At 36.1% G+C, this 22,001-nt stretch overlaps 1 protein-coding gene across 1 annotated transcript in view; it reads right to left on the reverse strand.

Annotated features, from left to right (window-relative positions):
* Window positions 1–1,443: 1,443 nt before the first annotated feature.
* LOC149802012 (neuronal acetylcholine receptor subunit alpha-6-like) overlaps window positions 1,444–22,001 on the reverse strand; it is a 225,373-nt gene continuing 204,815 nt past the window's right edge. Inside the window, exons 4-5 of the mRNA XM_089956412.1 lie at window positions 4,638–5,173; window positions 1,444–2,700 (exon numbers count right to left, since the gene is read on the reverse strand). Of these exons, the coding sequence (XP_089812538.1) occupies window positions 2,177–2,700; window positions 4,638–5,173 (1,060 nt within the window). The 3' untranslated portion in view covers window positions 1,444–2,176. The remainder of the gene's footprint in view (window positions 2,701–4,637; window positions 5,174–22,001) is intronic.

A 22,001-nucleotide genomic window follows, 5' to 3' on the forward strand; every position in this document is an offset into this window, starting at 1 on the left:
AAGTGTCTGGTAATTCATAATAAAGTGAAAGAAAAATAATGGTAATGCATCAAAAGGGTCCTCAGAATACTGAGTCTCCCATTCAAATACAGATTTCATGAATTTGTATAACCTTCAAAAACTTGGACATAACTTCTTTAACAATTTTAACCTCAACATCATCGCCGACGATGCGGAATCATGATACATGCCGTATAAGCTACTTGCGCGTTGATACTAAATACTACAATTTGAAGTACATCCTCCATTACTGACCACACAATTTGTAACTCAGCAAATATCAAACTAATACACGCATATAAAGATTGATTTTCTCATTCAAAGAATACTACGGGAGTACAAATCCAGATTACATCGTCTACTATGAATGTACAAGTTAATATATCATTAAATATTTGTACAAATGCACAACCTTCATTACAATTACACTCACTCCACTAAATATTTCACCATGTACAATCAATTGTATAACCTTCATTACCATTACACTCACTCCACTGAATATTCAACCACGTTCAATCAATTGTACAACCTTCATTACAGTTACACTTGCCCCACTGAATATTCCAACATGTACATTTAATTGTACAACATTCATTACTATTACAATTAATCAAATGATTATTCCATCATATACAATCAATTGTATTACATTCATTACAGGTACACTCACTCCACCGAATATTACACCACGTACAATCACTTGTGCACCACCATTCATTACAATTATACTCACTATACTGAACATTCCACCACGTACAATCAAATTTAAGCGGAAGATTGAAGGCTGACAAAGCTTGTAATATATATATATATATATATATATATATATATATATATATATATATATATATATATATATATATTAACGGCACATCAACACAATCCTAGTTATACAGTGCTGAGTAAGTTTATTTATCCCGAAAAGACACACCAAAGTAAGATAAAACCAAAATGTGTAAAATCCTTAAATTACAACATCCAATTTTTGATATCATGGTACTCTTAAACAAAATCAAGACCTTCTTATCTGGAACATGTCAAGGGAAGCAACCCATAGGTAAAAGTCTTTTTTTCCATTCGTCATCTTCTGTGATGTATCAGGAGCGGGGGGTGGGGGTGGGGGTGTTGGCTACTTTAATCTCAAAAGTTACAAAACTTGAGATGTCCGATGGAAAATTTAAACGAAGAAAATGTAGTTAAGTTAGGAAGGGTATCAGGCAATGACATAGAATATACAGGCTAGCAAACCTATTATAATTCTAACACCCTGTCGCAAACTGTGCTGAGCAAGTCCATAACATGATAACATTTGTAACATCGAGCATGTTTTCTTTGATAGTCTCAAAACTGAGCGCGTGTTTAACTCAATTTATGTTTTCTGTGCAATATTTAACTACGTCAAATCAAGGATCAACATTTCGAAGTAAGTCTAAAAATAACTGGTTTGTTTCAAGACAAGGTTTAATGATGTCCTATTGTAGTTCACAAATAACAAGCTTGGAAAATGATGTGAAATCTTACTCGGTGATGTGATGTTTAATGAAGACAAAAATAAAACTAATGTCAGATAAAGAAAAATGAAGATTTTAGCTGAAAATACAAAAATTCGTCCTTCCTCGTGACATATCACACTCCAGATGTCTTCAAAACACGGTAGTTAAAGTAACTCCTGATGTCTTCAAAACACGGCAATTATTGTTTCACTTAATTACAATAAAAAAAAAAGTTTAACTATGCGCAAAAGCAATATAAACACTGCTCAAAATAATGTTTCCCAACAAATCCACGTACTTAACAAACAAACAAGTTATACTAACAATTCTGCGTCACTGGCAAACAATTCAGTATTACAGTGACCTCGTTGAAAATATGTTCCTCATTCTTCACACATACAGATCTATAAAAACTTTTCCCAAGCTATCTATTCATTTTTCTTCAATAATGAAAATATGGCACACCTTGCTTACCAAGCTTCTATACGCTGAGATGAACCAAATCTACGATGGACTATCGAATGGAAATTTGTACTTAATTGTTGTTATGTGGCGTATGATTACCGACCATATGAAACTTCACGTCAATGCACCAGCAGGGCTATTTATTATGTATTTCGCATGTAGAAACTTTTAGCATTCCAAAACGATTTCATCCGTAATCTGCGCGAAGACTGTTGTCATACTGGTGGTTTTCGCATGGGCACTATCACAAGAATGACAATTGAAGACAATACTGACGCCAGTAGAAATATCCAGAATAAAAAGCGGTCCATTATCGTCGCCACGAAGCGCCACTCATTTACAATGTCTTGGTGATGTTCCTCGTAGTCCTGTTTAGAAACCAGATGTTTAAGATGATTCGTTATTTTTTCTTGCGTCTCGTCTATATCAAGGATCTTTTCATGCTGCATATGTTGACTGCTTTGTGTCACAGCACCATTGCAATTTGGCGCATTATCAACGTAAGTGTCTGCGAAAGAACTCATCGTCATTTCGTCTCGACGGATACGATTGTATGTAAACATGAAAGGGTTGACTTTTGGGCGCATGCACAGAAGGTTGGACATAATGTCGTATGATAGGATGCGTAGCCATCTCGGAACACCTCGCTGATGAGGACCAACATGGTGAAGCTGGAGAACAAAGACTGTCAGAATGATGGATAATGACGTCATTCCCATCGTTACTGTCAGATATATTCCTGCAAAAGAATATTGAATATGTATTTATTTGTGTGATATACGTGTATAGTGAGTGATTCCATTGTGCATTGCTCGGGTATTAAATTGCGAACTTTGCCTTTCCCGCGATAATATATTTGTTTATTAAAGGATAATTTTGGAAATAGTTATTTCCACTCTTTCAATAACCACAACGATATTAACTTTAGAAAGAGATATTTCCCATGATTCATATCCTTTGGGTCAAAACTCTTTTGCAAAGATCTTAATTTGCACCAAAGGAGTTTAATTTTAGCATTAAGATTTGTCTAAAGTCTAGTATCGATTTATGAAAGGAGAGGATATATGGATGTTTTGTTCATTGGCATGACATAAATGGGTTTCAAACATTATTTATTTAAAAAGAACATATTGTCGATATTATATAAACAAGATGTATGATTGGAAAATTGCAGCTTTGGTTTGATGCTGATGGAACCTAAGTGTACTAAACTATTTCTGAGCATGTCTGGAACTAAGAAATTGGATATAGCTGGATATGTCAATCCTTGAGCGTACATTAATTGTAATGTCTATTGCAACCATCATTCAAGTGGGTCATCGTACCGTTTCCATGCTGCGCCATCATCTTACATATTCCATACAGCTCCGTCATTATACCGTTTCCATACTTTGCAGTCATCGTACTGATTCTGATATTGTAAAAGATGCTACAAGTATTGTACTTGTTCCAAATGTATTGTCGCGATATTTGTCTAGACTACGGATAACGCGATTCCCCATTTAGACGATATCTGTCAAGACTGCCGATAATGCGACTGTCATTCAGACGATATTTTAGAGACTATCGACTAGGCGATTCTCCATGCAAACGATATTTGTCTATACTACCGATAACGCGATTCCCCATTCAGATGATATTTGTCTTCACTATCGAAAACGCGATTCTCCATGCAAACGATAATTGTCTAGACTACCGATAACGCGATTCCCTGTACATAAGTCTATACTACCTAGGATATCCCATTCATACTGCACTTGTTTCGACTACCGATTCCCACAATCATACGATATTTTAGAACTGCAAGTATTACATCAAATATTTGGTCAGTTATCAGCTTAAATCGTCATAAAAATGTTGCTCTTTGCGGAAGAAACTAACAACCTTTTCGACATGTGCGTGCCTGGAGAGAATAGTATTGAAATTTATCGTTTCACATGTCAGATGCCAAATATGATATTCAATTCCCAGTCTCCAGACCTCATTATATTTGAGAATATGTGCAGGCAATTATATCCTGACTTGATAAAAGTACATAAAATTAAATCAAAGGACTAATCACATTCGTGTTGTTTTTGAAATTTAGGTCTTTATCAATCGATCTTATTCTAGAAGGTCTTGGATTACAAGCTGTGATAAGAGCAAAATTTTAATTTCAAAGTAAGTTCAGATTTCTTCAGTATTTTTGACATCTTGAAATTATTTAGACATAGTAACGACGTTGTTATCACGTCAACATAAGTAACTACTGACTCGGATGTGGGAGGTCGCGGGTTCAAACTCCGACCGAGTCATAACAAAGACTTATAAAAATGGTGCTAGCAGCTGCCTCACTTGGCGCTCAGCATTAAGATTTAGTATTAGGACTGGTCAGCCTGGTGTTAGAATAATGTGACTGGGTTGGACATGATGCCACATGTCCGCGGCATGATGCCCCAGTGCTAGACATCACTATAAACTACCACACTGTATACATTGTAGCGATATGACTCAAATGGTTAAAGCTACGTTAAAAATACACACACACATAAACACACATACACACACACACACACACACACACACACACACACACACACACACACACACACACACACCTACACACACACACACACACAAATACACATACACACACGCACACGCACGCTCACACTATTTACCAGTTCTTAGACTCACCTATCAGGGGCACGAACTCTGACGTTGCTGGCATGTTCTCTGCGATCAACAACATGAAGACAGAGAAAGCCAATAATACTGTTATTCCAAGAGTTATTTTCTCACCCGAATCTGGCGGTAACCAAAATCCAAGTAAACTCAAAATAGTCAACCAAAGACACGGAAAAATGATGTTGAAAAGGTAGTACATCGTCCTTCTGCGCATGTAAATTGTAAATGTCACATCCGGATAAAATTCCTGACAGCATGCGTATCTGACCTCATTCCGAACAACCTTTATCAATAATAATTCCCACTCTCCACTATACACGTAGTTGGCCAAGTCCACCTTGTCTGACCGATTTGTAACGTCCACTTGGAAACCGTCATAGATCCAGGAGCCGAATTTCATCTTGCATGACTGATCATCAAACGGAAAATATGTAATATCTATTTTGCATGAACTCCTGAATTTAGCAGGAGGAGGCCAAAAGACGACTCCTGTATAATCCACCATTGCCTTGCTTTGCATGTACCCAGTTGTGAAGTCGTCGGCGCTGAAGTAAAGAAGACGAAGATACATTGTATTACATGAAAATTTCAGCATTCAGATGGACGTTTTGCATAATAATACTCGTCCTTTTACTCAACGTATGTATAAGCAAATCAGGATATTTGTGAGCATTGTTTGCCACATTATAGAAAATAATGAAACTGTGAAAAGAAAGAAAAAAGAGGAAAAATATTTAATAGAAGATGAATAGTTTGCTGAAAATTCAGGTATGTTGATGGACTAAATTACCCCACCCACTAAATTTTGAAACAATTCTTTACAAGAAATCGTTAAATGTTGCGTAGATTATATAATGCTTGGGAAATGCGTCTGTTAAAACTAATCATATAAACGAATCTCGAAGGTAACTGTGAGAAAATACTGTATATTGTCTTTTGTGTAGATATAAGAATATGTGATATTCCACTTTAGACAACGATTATGACCAATTTATAAGCAATCGATTAACTCCTTTTATCTCCCAGAAAACTAATCTCCTCAATTTTCTAACTCCTCTCTGGGCAATTATAACGTCTATCATCCGTAAGAGAATAACGCAAGATGAATACTCCATCAACTATCGGTTTGTTTGTAAAGCACGAAGTAAAGCGGAAGTTATGTTATACGTCTTTGTTCCGTGGTACCGCTTATCTAATTAAATTGAAGTTACCGACTAAGATCCTTAATTTCCATCCATAACAAGCCAATATGGTCTTAAACAGTAAACTATGTTTTAGGAACGTCTATAAATTTTGTATGAATAAAACATTAGATCCATCCTGAAATTTATATATTTTCAGCTTCTTGCCTTATGTCACTCGCTGCTTGATCTTGGTATAAATAAGAATCAATATTTTCCAGACTCTTTTAAGGTTGTTTTTTTTTGGTTATCACTGTAAATATTGCTGAACATTTAATTTTGTATCATTAGTGGTGTTGATATTTGCATTTTTTTAATTCAAATTGTAAAAAAGAATCTAACAGAACTGAGCGATGGCCACGCGCCAAGCACGACTGTGCTTTTATCACAGATTGATCTCAGCATGATTAGAGGCACTATTTCCAAAGGTAAACTCTAACAGCTCCTGCAATCATTAATTTCAATATACTTGACGCTCTATTTATGTATGGTACAAACTGTTTTTGATGTTTCTAAATTTAAATTTCTGATACTTTTTGACTGTCACGTGTCATTTGAATACCTGGAAGATCTTACAATAGGAACATTATCATCATAATCCTTTTTCATACATAATTTGTATCCACTTTGGTTATATTTCATCCTTTAACATTTCGTGTCGCCCTGTCACATTGTTAATCAGCCTTTGGGATACCATCCTTTACTATATTTGCATTAACGAGAGGGTTTAGCCCCCAGTTTAAATGTGTCCTTAGATTTCTGCAAAGTATATTTGTATGCAACGATGCAACATATTTTCATAACCAAATAACTTGCTAGAACAGATAATGTCATCACTAACAACATAGTGCAATTTCACTTTTGGAGCTGTTACGTAGTGATGCAAAGTGGTCGTAAGGATATGAGCTGAGCTTTAACCTTGCTGTTCTGAAGTTGAAAGCACCTTTAATGTGCTATCAATGTATAATACGTTGAAACACACTGTATCGTTGTACTTGTTCTGTTTCCAAATTTTTCATCTAAGAAAAAAAATATATATATATAAGAGAGAGAGAGAGAGAGAGAGAGAGAGTTCCTGTTCGTAAAACATATCCATAATATCCTGTCTCATTTCAAGAATTATTATTTGTCAGCAATTCGATCACTTAACATAATTTGCCTGGTTTCGGATATTTCCTCGGTAAAGATAGGAAGGTAGCACCTGTCAAGGAATAGTTTGCATTTTGAAATTGGCTTTCACCGAGTTTGAATTTATGTGGTCCCAATATTTTAGTTGTCAAGTTAACGAATATGTTAATCCATAGCCTTTATAAGGTTTCCTCCTTCCTTGCTTCAACCATCATCATGTCTATTGATCTGTGAAGAGCTTTATATGATCCCTCAATTTCAAGTGATAAAACATTAACCCATTATCTGGATTTATCGGATCACTCAGTTTCATGTGGTAAAGCTTCAGCCCATTATCTGGTTTCATTGGATCCCACAATTTCATGTGGTAAAACCTCAGCCCATTATCTGGTTTTATTGGATCCCACAATTTAATGTTTCAAAACATCAACCCATTATCTGGTTTTATTGGATCCCTAAATTTAATGTTGAAAAACATCAACCCATTACATGAAGTTATTTGATCCCTAAATTTAATGTGGCAAAACCTCAACTCATTATCTGGTTTTATTGGCTCTCTCAATTAAATGTTGTAAAACATCAACTCATTATCTGGTATTATTCGATCCCTCATTTTAATGTGGCAAAACATCAACCCGTTATCTGGAGTTCTTTGATCCCTCGATTTAATGTGGTAAAACCTCAACCCATCATCTGTATTTCTTTCAAATGATTTTCTTCAACATAAGTAGCAGTGACCTTTGTTTCAGTCAAACTTGCAGCCACATAGTCATATTCTACATATCAAATTGTCGTTTTCACGCTAAACTCGTATACTGTTTCCATTACCTTTCTCTCCTAACTGTTTAACCAAATAGGATGTAGCTTGATGCCATCATTTAATTGTGTAAAATAAAAATAAAATTAGTGGACTCGTAGCCTTTGTTGAATTAAAATAGGGCTTTCACAACGGGACAATGTTTCTCTCGTCGCTTTGAGATCGAGATTGAGATCGACGAGTCAATCGCTGGAAGGTAACAGAAATTCAAAGAGTATTATGAACTGTGTATCGTATATGTATTTATGTCCTCAATAAACCAAGCAAAATCCTTTTCTTGCTGAAGAGTGTATATTTGTCCGTGTTACATCATTCTCAAGACATTTGACGGGATAATTATGAGACATTGGTACTTTACACTGATATTCATGACAAAAAGAGTTTCACGAGCTGGATAGTTGTAAAGTGGGTAAGCGCAAATTTAGTACATTTAGAGACCTGTTTTATTCCAGCATCACTAATATCTAGATGGTTTCCGACGACGTTTACGCAATCAACTTAAAGCTTAAAGTTTCCTTATTGACAGTGTACACAAAATGTTTACTTTCTTTTTCAGTTGTATCAATGCTGGGTTTTTAGAGATGAAGCTGAGATTGACCAACTTCTTTTATACCCGATGATTGTACTACTTTTACATCATACGCGAGTACATGTGCTATGGTGCAGTACAATATAATTCTAAATCTATCGTGAATAATTTTGCCAAGCAAACTAGGCTAACGTAAAATAATGTAGATGTTATTCTTGTTTTGGAACAAAAATTATGACGTTTTAAATATACAATTACTGTACAGGTTAGAAGTGTAAACAACACCAGCAGCACAATCATCAAGATGCTGCTAAGGGCAAGAGAGCCACTTCCTTTTTGCGTATTCAGTATCCGTTAACATTTCTAAGAGGATACTCTTTGTAAATACACTGGATATTTTTCGCTCGCTTGAATGATTTCTTTTTTAAAAGCAAGACCCAGCAGCATATATTATTCTATCCATTTGTCAGGAAATCATTTTTGGCAAAGCAAAATCTGCCGGTAGTCACGTCAATACATTATATATATATTCCGGAACGATTACCACAGGAAGGACGAAATCGATAAATCATTTTAATGTATTATATATCTATGTCAAAAAGCTCAAAATTGTTGTGTTATTTTTTCAAATACGTATCCGGAACAATCTGGAACAATGTGGTAAATTAACAGACTAAGTATTTATCTTGGTACAGCAACGACATAAATATGGCCAACCGTGATATAAAAGAGCGTGAAAAATCCATGATATTGTGCAGAATGAAAATGAAGTCGCTGACCTTGACTAGACCACCCATTATAACTACTGAAACGCGTGACGTATGCGTAGCAAGAAATTCATTTGTAATAACAAAGAATATGAAAGACAACCAAGGACCCTATGAAATGGTGGCATTTCCGTGAAGACTTGTTTCGATATAAATATATAGAAACACATATTTTCAAAATTCGAGGACAGTACAATAATTATACATAACTCATAAACGAGGACTATAACATGTTTCAGATTCCTCCGTATGAGCGACCAATGAATGGCCAGTTTCCAGTTGGTGAGATTCACTATTTCAACGGTAAGTGATATTACCAAATATCCCAAATACCTGGTTGAGCAAAATTTTATTTGCACAGGAGGATCTTTTTCATATTACATTTCAGAGGTTTCTGCATCGTAAAAAGGTCTTGGATATGAAATAATAATTTGTCATGTACTATTAACATTTATTTTACAGCATCATTTGTAAGTAATTAATTACATAATGTCAACTACCATCCTATACAACATGATATGGTGAAATATCGGTTTCTGTTGACAAACATCATAAATTGAGAGGATAAGAATACAATATTTCATATTAAAGAATATATAAGCTGATGAGCAACCACATGTTCGAGAAAGAAAAAAGAAAAAAAAACAATGGAGAACCTCTGCAAAAGTATCCGTGTATCAACTGGGTCTGAAATTGCAAATGTATCGATGGACCATACAGGGTCAGTAGCACAATGGTGTCCGCTTTCTAAATTTTTTGGAGCATGCATATATTGAACAAATTTGTTTCTGTGAGAGTTTAATGCAGACGGATGAGTAAATGATTTATGCGTAATAGTGATACTCTTCAGCCAAATCTCCCCAGGAGGTTTTGATCCAATGCTTGTATGGCTGATGAAGATCATGTTACCTGCTCGTGAGATTGTTCACTCTGAGTTCGACACTTCATTAACAATTTCGTTAACAATTCTTGAGCGTACTGATATTCGGAATCGTACGGTTTAAATATTCCACAGTAGTCTGGTCGCGATGAATATTAACGTATCCAACAAGAACAAACATCTCAGCTTTTGTTAATAATGCAGCAACGGCTCCGAGAACTTACTTGCCCAGATCCAACAACAGTGGCTATGCAGAATAAACAAATAAGCCTGATGAAATTTGTTATGTGTTATCACATCAAGCCTCCAACCGAAATCTTCCTTGGCGCGGTTAGGTAAATTTGTCGCAGCAATTGCTTGGTCAACCATGTTCGAGCACCCCAATTGATAACGTTTTCCGCGATTGCTAAAATTTCAATCACAGTTTTATTTTTTCTTATGACCGTTTGGATTGTAGCTTATTTCGGACAAAGTCTGCTCGGAAGGTAGTCATTTCTTACTCATGTTTGTTAGTTTGTTGATCATATCTATTTATTCTGACTCAATTGATTGGACTTTGTCTGCCTAAGAGGGCAATTTTAGGTTTAATAATCCTTTGATGACCCATTTGGCTATTCTTTCTTCGAGTGTAGGATTTTTCGCGTTCAACCGATGAATAAGATCTATATGGACAGGTTGATGCGAACGAATATCCCTTGATACCTTACATGCGAGATCATTCTGGTAGCATGCAGCATCGACGTGTTTGATGGATCCTTCAAGAGACTTTGGCTGATTGGCATAATCAAGCTGTATAACCAGTCGTGTTACATGTCCGAACCAATTGTGTCCAGAAATGTGCTTATCAGCACGACATTTACTCCATGATGACCCCGACTTGCTCGCTAACGCAGTACCGACATCAGAGCTGCCCATTTTGTTTATTGTAAATTTCTTTGCTCTACACAAAACAAAAGTTTCAGCGATCTTGGCTCTACAGTTACGTTAAACTTGTGTTATATTTGCAGTTCTTGAAGACAAGTGACATTCAACATGGCATCAGGAAGAAAGAGAACCTCTGTTTTGCCGTTATTGATCTTATGTTACGTGTTTAGGCTCAAATGAACAATAACAAAAGAAAGTGTGAAAAAAACAAGTTTTGAAAAATATAACAAATGATTTGTTTCCCTGGAATGGAGGGAAAAAAAAAGAATTTACGGTTTTAAGAATCAAATGTACAAACAATCCAAGATTAATCAACGCGTTAAATTGTATAAGTCCTAGCTATGAAATTTTCTAATGAATTCAGGTTCGAGTCCCGACGAAAAATCCAAAACGGAAGGCGACGACGTATGATATATCCTTTATAGTACAGATGTGTCCACAGTTCTTTGCCGATTCACAAACAATATTCCGGTATTTGAATTTCCGAATAAAATTTAAAGAATTTTCTTTTGTCCAAGAATTCTGTATGAGCACTCAAATATTTCCAGGAAAAAGAATTAATCTCTTAGAATCCAAATAATTTGAATAAAAATTAAAATATAACTCCAAACTGGTCACAAACACACACTTTCCAGTGCAAACGACCAACTCTGAGAAATATTTCTCTACACATCACTAATAAATCTAACTACTGCGCAATTGGAAAACCCAAAATTACGAAATAGGGCTACTTACTATCGAAAGTCACAAATTCCCAATATGATCTTGATAAAAACCAATGATTTTACTCCAAGAATAAATTAAATATAGAAAGTTGTTTACTTGTCTCAGTGATTTCTGAATCAAGGTCGGGAACTAAGTCAAAAATAGAAACACTGTTTCTCTTATTAGGTATTTATGAAAAGATTCATGTCAAAATGAATATTTTGGAAAATATCAAACTCCTAGTAAACAAAATTGCAATACATTGACATGTAATGAAATTAAAAATGAAATAAATTTAAAACGTACAAACAGACAATTAATTAAATCAAATATAAATTAAATCAAATATACATAACAGTTCTCCTATAAAGAAAAAGAAAGATTTATATTTTAAAGCTTTCTTTTTACCATAGACTAGTTATACATGAGGTTAAAAGGAACTCTTATGAATTATATAAATTGTAGATCAAATAATACATTGTTATACACTAGAATGTGCATCTGCTATTGAATTATTTTTCTCCTCGATGTACCTGATGTCAACAAACTTCACTTTAGTAGTCTTTGAATTTTATTTTCATCTTGCCGATAAAAGTAAGGGAATGTGGTCACTAAACATGATAATTGAAGGAGCTGAACTAATGTAAACTTCAAAATGTTGTAATGCCAATATCAAAGTCAAACATTCATTCTCGATTGTTGAATAATTTCTTTGGTGCTTATTTAATGTCTTAGACAAATAGCACACTGGATGATCTTGAATCAATACTGCTTCAACCCCAACATCACTTGCATCAGCAGACAATTTAAATGATTGACTGAAAATTGGAGCTGTAAGAACTGGCGCGCTTTACAGTATAGCTTTCAAGTTGTCAAAAGCCTCACGACATTTTTAGTCAAAAGGAACTTGTTTTTCTCACTCAATAAATTTGTCAGGGGTTCAGCAATTATAGAAAAAAATTTCCGATAGCAACCAGCCATACCGAAAAATCACATCAGTTTGTTTTTCTTAACAGGGACAGGGAATTTAGAGATAGCCTTGAACTTAGCATCTATAGGTTTAACTTGTCCATGCCCCACGAAATGTTCTAGAAAAGTTACACTAGTACGGCAAAATACACTTGTGGAAAAATGAATTGTCAAACTTGCATCTGTGAGTCTATCAAACAATTTTCGAATTCTTGCTAAATGTTCTTTCCAGGTGTCGTTGTAGATGATGACATCATCAATGTAAGCATCACAATTGTATAGACCAGAGGTAATCATATTCATGAGACGTTGAAAAGTACTTGGCGACTCTTTCTGGAGTCACGAATGCTGAAATTTCCTTTGCTCTTTCCTTTAGTGGAATTAGACAAAATCCTTCTCAAATTTGGTGACATACTTGGCATTTCCGATCTTATCAATATAGTCACAGAGTCATGGTAACGGAAATGAATCTGTTTTTGTCACACTATTCACCTTCTTATGATCAATACACATACGGAAAGATTTATATGGTTTTGGAACAAGTATACATGGTGAACTCCAGTCACTTTTCCTGGGCTCTATAAAATCATTCTCCAGCAAATACTGAATTTCTTTTGTTAAGTATTCCTGTTTGAGAGGTTCATCCTGTATGGGTGTTGTTTCACAGGTTAGGTATCTACAATTTCATCGTCACGAAAAATTATGTTTGTTCTTGTAGGACCATCTGGAAATAAGTTCTCATATTGCGATAATAAATGTTTAAGTTCGTTTCTTTCATGCTCTTGCAAAAGTGAGAGACTCGGGTCCAAATCTTTCATACTTTTTGAATTCCGAAGATTCGTCACTCCCATATCAGTAGAATCCGATGATGTTCTTTCACTTACATCTTTAATGAGTGTGATAGGTCCAACTAAATTAATTGCATGTTTAACCTGGCTATCTCTTTCAATATACTCCTTCAGCATGTTTATGGCAAAATTGTTTTGCTTTAGCCTCACATGAGTATTTATGATGTCATTTAAATTTACTTTTCTGTTAACTGTGTAGCGACCAAAATACTTGGCCAGAAGAGGATTTTATGGTATGGGCATGAGAGCCAAGACTCTATCACCAGGCTGAAAACACCTTTCCCTCTAGTTTGTCTCATATCTTGACTTCATTTTTAGTGATTTGATTACTGATTTGCTCTTGCGACCTCATGGGCATTGGACAGTTTGTACTTAAAATTGGAAACATAATCAAGTTGATTAATTTCAGTATCGTCATTAGAAAGAAGTTTCTCTTACAACATCAATGTTCCACTCAGTGTCACCTAAAACCATTTCAAACGGACTGAAGCATATAAATTCTTGAACTGATTCACTAACAGCATACAATAGTAAATGAATACCTTCATCCCACTCTTTACCCGTATCAAAACAATATGATCGAATCATATTTTTCAAAGTCTGATGAAATCTTTCTAATGACCCATGGCTCTCAAGGTGATAGGCAAAAAATTTCAATTGTTGGATGCCTAATTCGTACATAACTTGCTGGCAAATTCCAGACATGACTTTTGGGCCTTGATCAGATTGGACAGATTAGGGAAGACCAAATTTAGTTTTTATAAAAAAAAACAAAACATTATCAAAGCTTTTACATTTGTTTTACATTTAATATTCCTGAAGGAATTGCTTCTGGAAACATTGCTGACGCATACATAATGGTCAACAGGCATTGGTTACCTGACTTGGTATTAGGTAAGGGACGAACACAATCTACAATATTTCTACTAAATGGTTCGTCCAATGCAGGGATAAGTTGCAGATGAGCCATAGGTATCTTCCAATTGGGTTTTCCTACCATTTGACAAATATGACAAGATCTACAGTATTTACCAACATCACATTTGATTTTTGGCCATTAGAAGTTAGTCAAGTTCTTGTGAAAAGTCTTATTAATCTATAATCCATAAACGATCAGTCAAAGACGTTTCATGGGCCAGACTAATTAGTTCCTGTCTGTAAGGTTTTGGTAATTCACTGACCACTCGTCATCAGCTGGTGCCCTTTAAAACAAACAGGAGATCTCAAGATCATTTTCCTGTTCGACCACAAATGATTGTCGTTTGTCACCCTGCTTAGAATGAAGAGAATGAGTAGTTAAATGAGGATCAATGTGCTCAATACCTTCTGGTTATTCCAAAAAGGAGTGAAAGTGACCTCATTGAAAGCCCGACCATCACATATGTAAGCTAAAGGAATACTTTTCTTATCCACATAATTCTAAAGAGCTTTCTTTGCCATAGCTCTGGTAATTGCACAAGCTGGGAATAAATCAAGGAATTCTTTTTCAACTGGGTCGACATTCTGATCCAAACAATTACATTTACAAGTGGATTAACTACAACCTTGTCTACAGTTAAGTAGTTGCCAAGTAATAAATGAATGCACTCAACGGGTAAAACAGACACTGTGCCGTCTGACACGGGTCCTGAGACTGAGTCAGAAAAAAAAACATTCACACAGTGGAGAGGAACATTTAACAAAGCCGCACTCTGCTCCATAAATAAGAACACTCTCATTAGAAAAAGACTTCTCAGAAAAAGTCTAAGTACGTGACAATAAAAGATTCTGAGAAGCTCCTGGGACCTTAAAATTTTAATATGGATAGGATTGGCCGAATCACCTAAGAGTGATATATAGCCCTTTGATATGAATGGTTCATAATTCTCCATAATCAAATTAGACTGGGATTATTAGACCCAACATATATATTGCTTTCAACACATAACCGTGACCTTGATCTCTTAGCAAAAGAGCATTTGTAATAGGTCTGTCTTGATTTTGATGCCTATTTTTCAATTTGTAGCAATCAGAAATAGTATGTCCTTTCTTCTTGTAACAGTTACACGTAGGATGAGACAAAGATCGTTGGTCAATCGTATCTGAACTTGAGTTTTAAACGTTGCTGCAGTTTGAGATTAAGAGGGTTTTTTATTAGGCTCAAATGCTTTTCTGCCAGAAGACCTTTGAATGGAAGTCTTATTTATAAAGGGAACTTTATGAGTTAAATAATACTGATCAGCAGCACGAGCAGCATTTTCCAATGTTTCGATCTTATGCTCGTCAATATGTCTTAATTTCACCATGGACATAGTTATTGAACACTTCAGGTAATACAAGTTGTTTGAGACTTTCATAATCTTGTTCAGTTCCACTTTCTTGGCTAAGCACCTTCTATCATATAGCTGCTGTTTTTCTCAAACAATTAGACATGAGTTTGTCCAGCTTCTTTTCTATAGTTTCTGAAGTTTTGCCGATAAGCTTTACGGACTAACTCATAACCCATAATGATGTATTCCTTAACCGTAACATAGTCACCGCTTTGATGACAGTGAATTGTAAATATCTCTAGCCTTACCAGTGAATACACATTGTAACAGTAGAGTGCAGTTCTCCCTTGGCCATTTAAAATTTTCAGCAACTTTTTCAAAACGAGTAAAATATTCGTCTACTTCTCTTTCTTTGAAAGGATGAACTAACCTTATAGTCTTTGCAACATCGAAACTTAAATTTTTATTTGAAATGGGAATGTGCTTTTCACTTGCCAGCTTCATTTCTTTTATTCTAAGTTGATATGCCCTCTCTTTCTATCTTTCTTTTTTTGCATTTGTTTTTTCTCCTTCTCCGATTATAAATGCATTTGCTCTTTCTGTAACTGTATTTTTTCTTTTTGTACTAGCATTTGTCTGTCTGTATCTCTTTATTCCGATTGTAAATAGATTTGTTCTCTTTCTTTCTCCAATTATATTTGTTCTTTCTCTTTTTCCAATTTCATTGTTCTTTCTCTTTCTCCAAATGCAACTGCAACTGCATTTATTTTTCTTCTTTTTCTTTCCAGCTTCCTCAACTCGACCTCCATCTTGTATTTCAATTCTAATTCATTTACGTTAATATCATAGTCTGATACAGACTTATTGATCGAAACCAAAGCACTTTTATCCAAAATATTCGTTTCTACCAAATACTGAATCACAGTATTTGTTATTTCTTGCTTCGTTAAGGAAGCCTTTACCTCAGCAAGATCATATTTTCTAACAAGTTGAATTAATTCGTCTTGTTTGAAAAGGTCTAATTGGTCCTGGGTAGGACTTGAAAGAAAGATTTCCCCTTTTCACGATATTTTAGAAAATGCTTACCGATTTCATTAAAAATTTCAGAAACTAGGGGAATTTCAAAAACAAAGTTCTCATATATTTTAGCCGAAATTAAAAAATCCCTGACGTGCCTCCAATTCTGATGTTACGTGTTTGGGAAGTAATACACAGTAACAAAAGAAAGAGTGAAAACAACAAGCTTTGAAAAATACAGACAATTAAATTAAATCAAATATAAATTAAATTAAATATACATAGCATTGATCAAACTACCCAAGCATGGTGATATTTGCAGACTCAGTACGTGCGTTGATTATTTTGTCCGGCCGGATCAGATCAAACCCAGCTGTTGTTAACTCTGATTTTGAGATGGTTAACGTGAGATCTGGGTATACAATTGCGCTGCCTGCTTATGATCAGCCGTGTTGGTATGAACTAAAGTAATTTACGGATTTGCTTCAATCATCTCCAAGAAGCTAATCTTCCATCAATGATTTCTTTTTTTTTATAGTTGATGGTGCTCTTATCATTGACGACTTTGATAATAATAAGGATATTTTCCCGAGGTTGACACAATAGCTAAGAAGTGATATATGTAAGACAACGTTACGCCCATGTTTATGAGATTATCCGAGATAAATATAACATGCTAAAGATATTTTGTGGCAATGGAGCGCATTGTCTCACAAACATTCTTCGGTCTACTACTATGACTACTTGTGATACGTTTGCGGATGTCATCCAGGTCTCGTAAAGATCCTTGCAGTATATTTGACTAGTGGCCCATGGTCCGTTTGTGGTCACCCCTCCCGGTGGAAAATATCCTGTTGCGGATTTGGATAAAACATGGTTCACACAAGCATCTGATAAATCAATTTAACATATGCAATAAACATATTCAATGAAAAATTTCAAAGCCGCACACGACACACTGGATCTTCTACTTGAGTACTTAGATGCATGCAAACGTGTAACAGATATGTTACAGTTGCAGCAGTACACACGGGAAGACCTCACAGATGTCTTCGAACAAACGTTTGTACCGCTGACCAAAAAGCGGGCAAAAGAACAGACCAAGAGAATAAAATCGTAAAGACTACCGACGTGATGATGGGAACAAAACTAGAAACGAGTCCGATTGTTAGAATATTCCTAGTCATTGAACAGTTGCCAGAGCAGATTACGAAAACGCAAGGAAGAATTACACGGCTTGAACAACCACTACCCGAGTCGAAACAGACACCTAGCCTAATTAACAAAGCAGGCCTAAAAGAAATCACCAAAAAAGATGTAGCGTTTTCCGCTGTTTTCCTCGTCACTGCAAACGTTATGCACACGAGAAATAGAAAATGTCTGCAAGCATACAAAGTTTATGCCAAGTGTATTCTGGAGAGGTTTGATCAGCAAGAAGCATCTGCCAGACATTGGAATAAATTGAAGTTTGACGTTAAAAGACATAAACGTCAATCTAGTATTCCGACATAGAAAAGTGAGGGTTTAAGTAATGTCCAATGATTACCTATTGCTGATTGTGTGTCAGTGGCCAAACAACAGTTAAATGAGCTTGTGGACAGGTTAGAAACACACGTGGGATTGGTTCGCGTTGGCAACAGCGCACCAGAAGACATTAAAGAGTCTGCATCGATGTGTCAGCTCTTGCTCGCCAATGTCATAATGAACCCGGAGACGTTTCATTTGTTGATGGATGAACTCACTGAAGACTTCAGTGATGGATATTACGTCCATGATGGTGAGTTCTGAAGTAATTTCAATTGACACTATGTATTGTACTAAAAATAACTGTTGCGATGCAGCGTGTTGTAAATACAACATGGAGCGTTACCGCAATTATTATAATCTTGTCTCTGAAACCAGCATTTGACGAGCCTTTCTCTACTTCAGTCTCCGCGGGGAGTCACGCACACGAGGTTGTACGTATTGGTCTAATATCCGATTACGGCTGTTTGGTAGTCTTCCATTAATAACTCGTTTGTGTTTTCAATGGACGATGGCACGACGGAGCAAGAAGTTTAAATTCTATTGTCGTGTACGACATGGAATCAACCAACATAGATATGCGACTGTGTATTTTATTAAAGACCAACAAAGACTCTACAGTTTTCATGCGTGAGCACGAAGCTCACACTCAGCGTTGTCAATATCAATTAAAGCTGCACCGTACTAGCATAACATTGCACGGTCGTTAATAAAAAAAACAATGTTATGTTGGCCTGAAGACATTAAAAGAATTTATGAGGACAAACGAATCTTAAGCGCTTGACCAGGAGTCTCCGGATGCTATATTACTCCAGACATTGTCAGGATTGTATCAACGATTCAGATCAATTTAACCCGTTGCGAATCTAAGCTTTCACAAGCTATGCTGTTTGTGTCTGCCCCAAATGTTAACCAGGTGATTTGATATAGAGCGTATATCTTCCATACCACAATCACTGGCTGACACATAATCGTTTTATGCCTGTGTACCAGGACGGGCCCATGATAGATCGCCGTGAAGAGACCTTGACATTGCAACAATACATTAGAGGAAAAACTTAATATTTAATTCAATGACAATCGTACATTGACTGTTTATACAGTGTGTGTTTTTGATAGCATCAAAAACCTTGCTGAGAGTGGGTTGAAAAATCTGGGATTGCGAGCGATTCAATCGATCTGAGATCTCAAGGACAATTAGTTACTTGTGAACCGAGGTTAGAACCAAAGGTAACTACACTTTTAATCAACAGACAACATGCCCGCGTCAGTCAGTAAAATCATCAATGAAAATGCTCAACAACGTCCGTCTGATGCAGTGATGGCAGACGTGGTAATGAGAAGCGGACTAGAGTTGTGGACTGTCCATGACGCGAGCAGCGAAGCCATCGTTAACGTTTAAGATGAAACCGATCATGTGTAATCATTGCACAATTTGAAGCAACATCCGATACCGCTTCTGGCGTGGACGCACCTGTGAAGATAGATAAGAGCAAACACTATTTTCAGTCTTATTCGTACGTGGCTAATGTTCTTGATCAAAGAAGACAAATAGAGCTACAGGTGCGTGATACGTTCGGGTATTTCCTTCCATGTGAAACCTTCCCAGAACTCGATGGAAAAACCGCTATAAAACATCGTTAGCGGTAATGATTTCGCCCGTAGTATTATGATTGGATATGTCAGTAAATATAGTATGGCCTTCTTGACCAGCGCACATTGTTTCATTGATGGAAAGGAAATCAAAGAATAATTATTCTGGAACTCGAAAGTAATAGTTATGCAAGATCTGCTGACCCGTCTATGATTTTTCCCATGGACCAAATGCCGATTATGTGCATAATATAACACGACGGCCTAATGGCCGCTCTGCTCAACCCGCTTATTCATCTATAGAAGATTAATCCTTTTTATAGTCACAATGACAACATGGGATTTGCACAGCGTCGATGACGATTTTCTGAGCCCTCATTATAATTTTGTACACGATTCCCATCAGTTATATGTTCGGTTTTTTCGCAGAGATGTTCACAAAGTTATTTTCGGAGCCAAACGCACAGTCATATTTTATCGAAGAGCTATGAACAATGTTTCAATTTCGAATGCTGATGGTAAAGTTGTGTTGACAAAATTAGTATTATGGATACCAGTGATAATCCCTTCGATGTCGTTTATGAATTCTGGAGGTACATAAGAGCTGTCTTTTCACATACTTCCCAAATACTTGCACGGAGTCCACGTTCAGCAGTTATAGCAAATGACTACCCAGAGATGTATCGGCGCACAAAGACATTTATTTGTAACATATCGATCTTTAGCCAGGGCGCAAGGTGGTCAGCATGTTAATGAAATCATATTATACCAGCTATGAGTGTCTGATCTTTCTGTGCAAATAAACAGTTGTAAATAACCCTCTGAATATCCTTTGCTTGAATTTTATTGCGATTATGTCGCACGTGCATATCAAAAACTGTGATCATACATGGAATAACACGTTGACAGATCTGCAGATTTCTCAGAATGACTTTCTTACGTTGCACCCGATTTCATTACTTTTCATGGGGACATCTGGACCTCTACAGACAGTATGTGGTTCACATTCATTCAAGTGTAACTGAAGTCACCGCTGCCTATCCTGGAGCTGCTCCTGCAATTACCGTCTATTACAGCTGCATGGTTGTGATGCTCTCTGATAATGTTGATGTTGGAGGGCGCATGTGGCCGAATGAGCGTTAATGACCCACCAGTGGATAATCCGTAATTATTTAAGTTGTAGTTGTAAAAGAGAATTAAAAAGTCATATTATGAAGTTGAGGTAAGCCTTAGCTAAAAAACGACTTTCAAAAATAAAGAGCGCAATAAGAAACGATTGTAGGGTTACATTGAGGCTTTCTCCGACACAATTAACTGGAAATGACTCCTCATTGTTGATTCAAGTACAACTTAAACATTTTAATACAGCCAAACAAAATAACGCCCTGGTGACATTCAAGTCAGAATAGTCTGAAGTGATGCAGCTGCAAAAGATTGGTAGAATTTTCCCATTGATCTCGGCCATTCCAGCGTTGTTCCTCGAGGCCGCATGGCGTCTTGTAAACGAATAAAATACAAACAGATCTTCGATTACCTGGGACATCTCTCAGATTACTCTCCGGCAGTGGTTTTCGACCACCTGGTGCGACTCGAAAAAATGTCGCACCATTAACCATTCTTGACTTACTCGCGATAGTAAAGTTAGTCAAGCATTTCTTATGCGTCGTTATGCAGCAATAATTCGGAACCAAAGACCCTAATGGATGCTTTGCTTTCTAGGCGATGATTCCCATCAGTATCCAGCGTGCTTTCATATAGTATTCATTTCGAATCGTAAACGGTGACAATAAGACGGAATTGGCTGCATCGCAAGTTTCAATGTTTTGATCGCGTAGCCGTTGTTATGTACATTTCGAAAGGCCGTAGTAAATTTAGTTTTAAAATTACATAATTATATTTATAAAATAAAAAAATAAACAGCCACACGTTTTTATGCTTGCTGAATTTTCTTCGCAAAATCTTTCACGCTAGTTTTGGAACTATCTTTTACCGCCACACATCTCATGAAAGCGCCTGAAGATCAAGGTAAAGGTAGTAAAATCATTTAGTAGTTGATCTATGTTAGCTACAAAAGTCTAAAACCTTTATAGTGATACTTTTCTTTCTACTTTGCTAAAACCAAATATTCCATGAAGTCTTAATGTTGCATCCGCCTTAGCCGTAATTTCATCTCTTTTCTTCCACCATTTTGTATATTGTTACAATTTCGGTAGCAGTTATCTTAAATCTATCTTTCATCTTT

The sequence above is a fragment of the Sinohyriopsis cumingii genome, chromosome 4, assembly GCF_028554795.1.
Source record: "Sinohyriopsis cumingii isolate HCF-2022 chromosome 4, ASM2855479v2, whole genome shotgun sequence".
Classification (NCBI taxonomy): Eukaryota; Metazoa; Mollusca; class Bivalvia; order Unionida; family Unionidae; genus Sinohyriopsis; species Sinohyriopsis cumingii.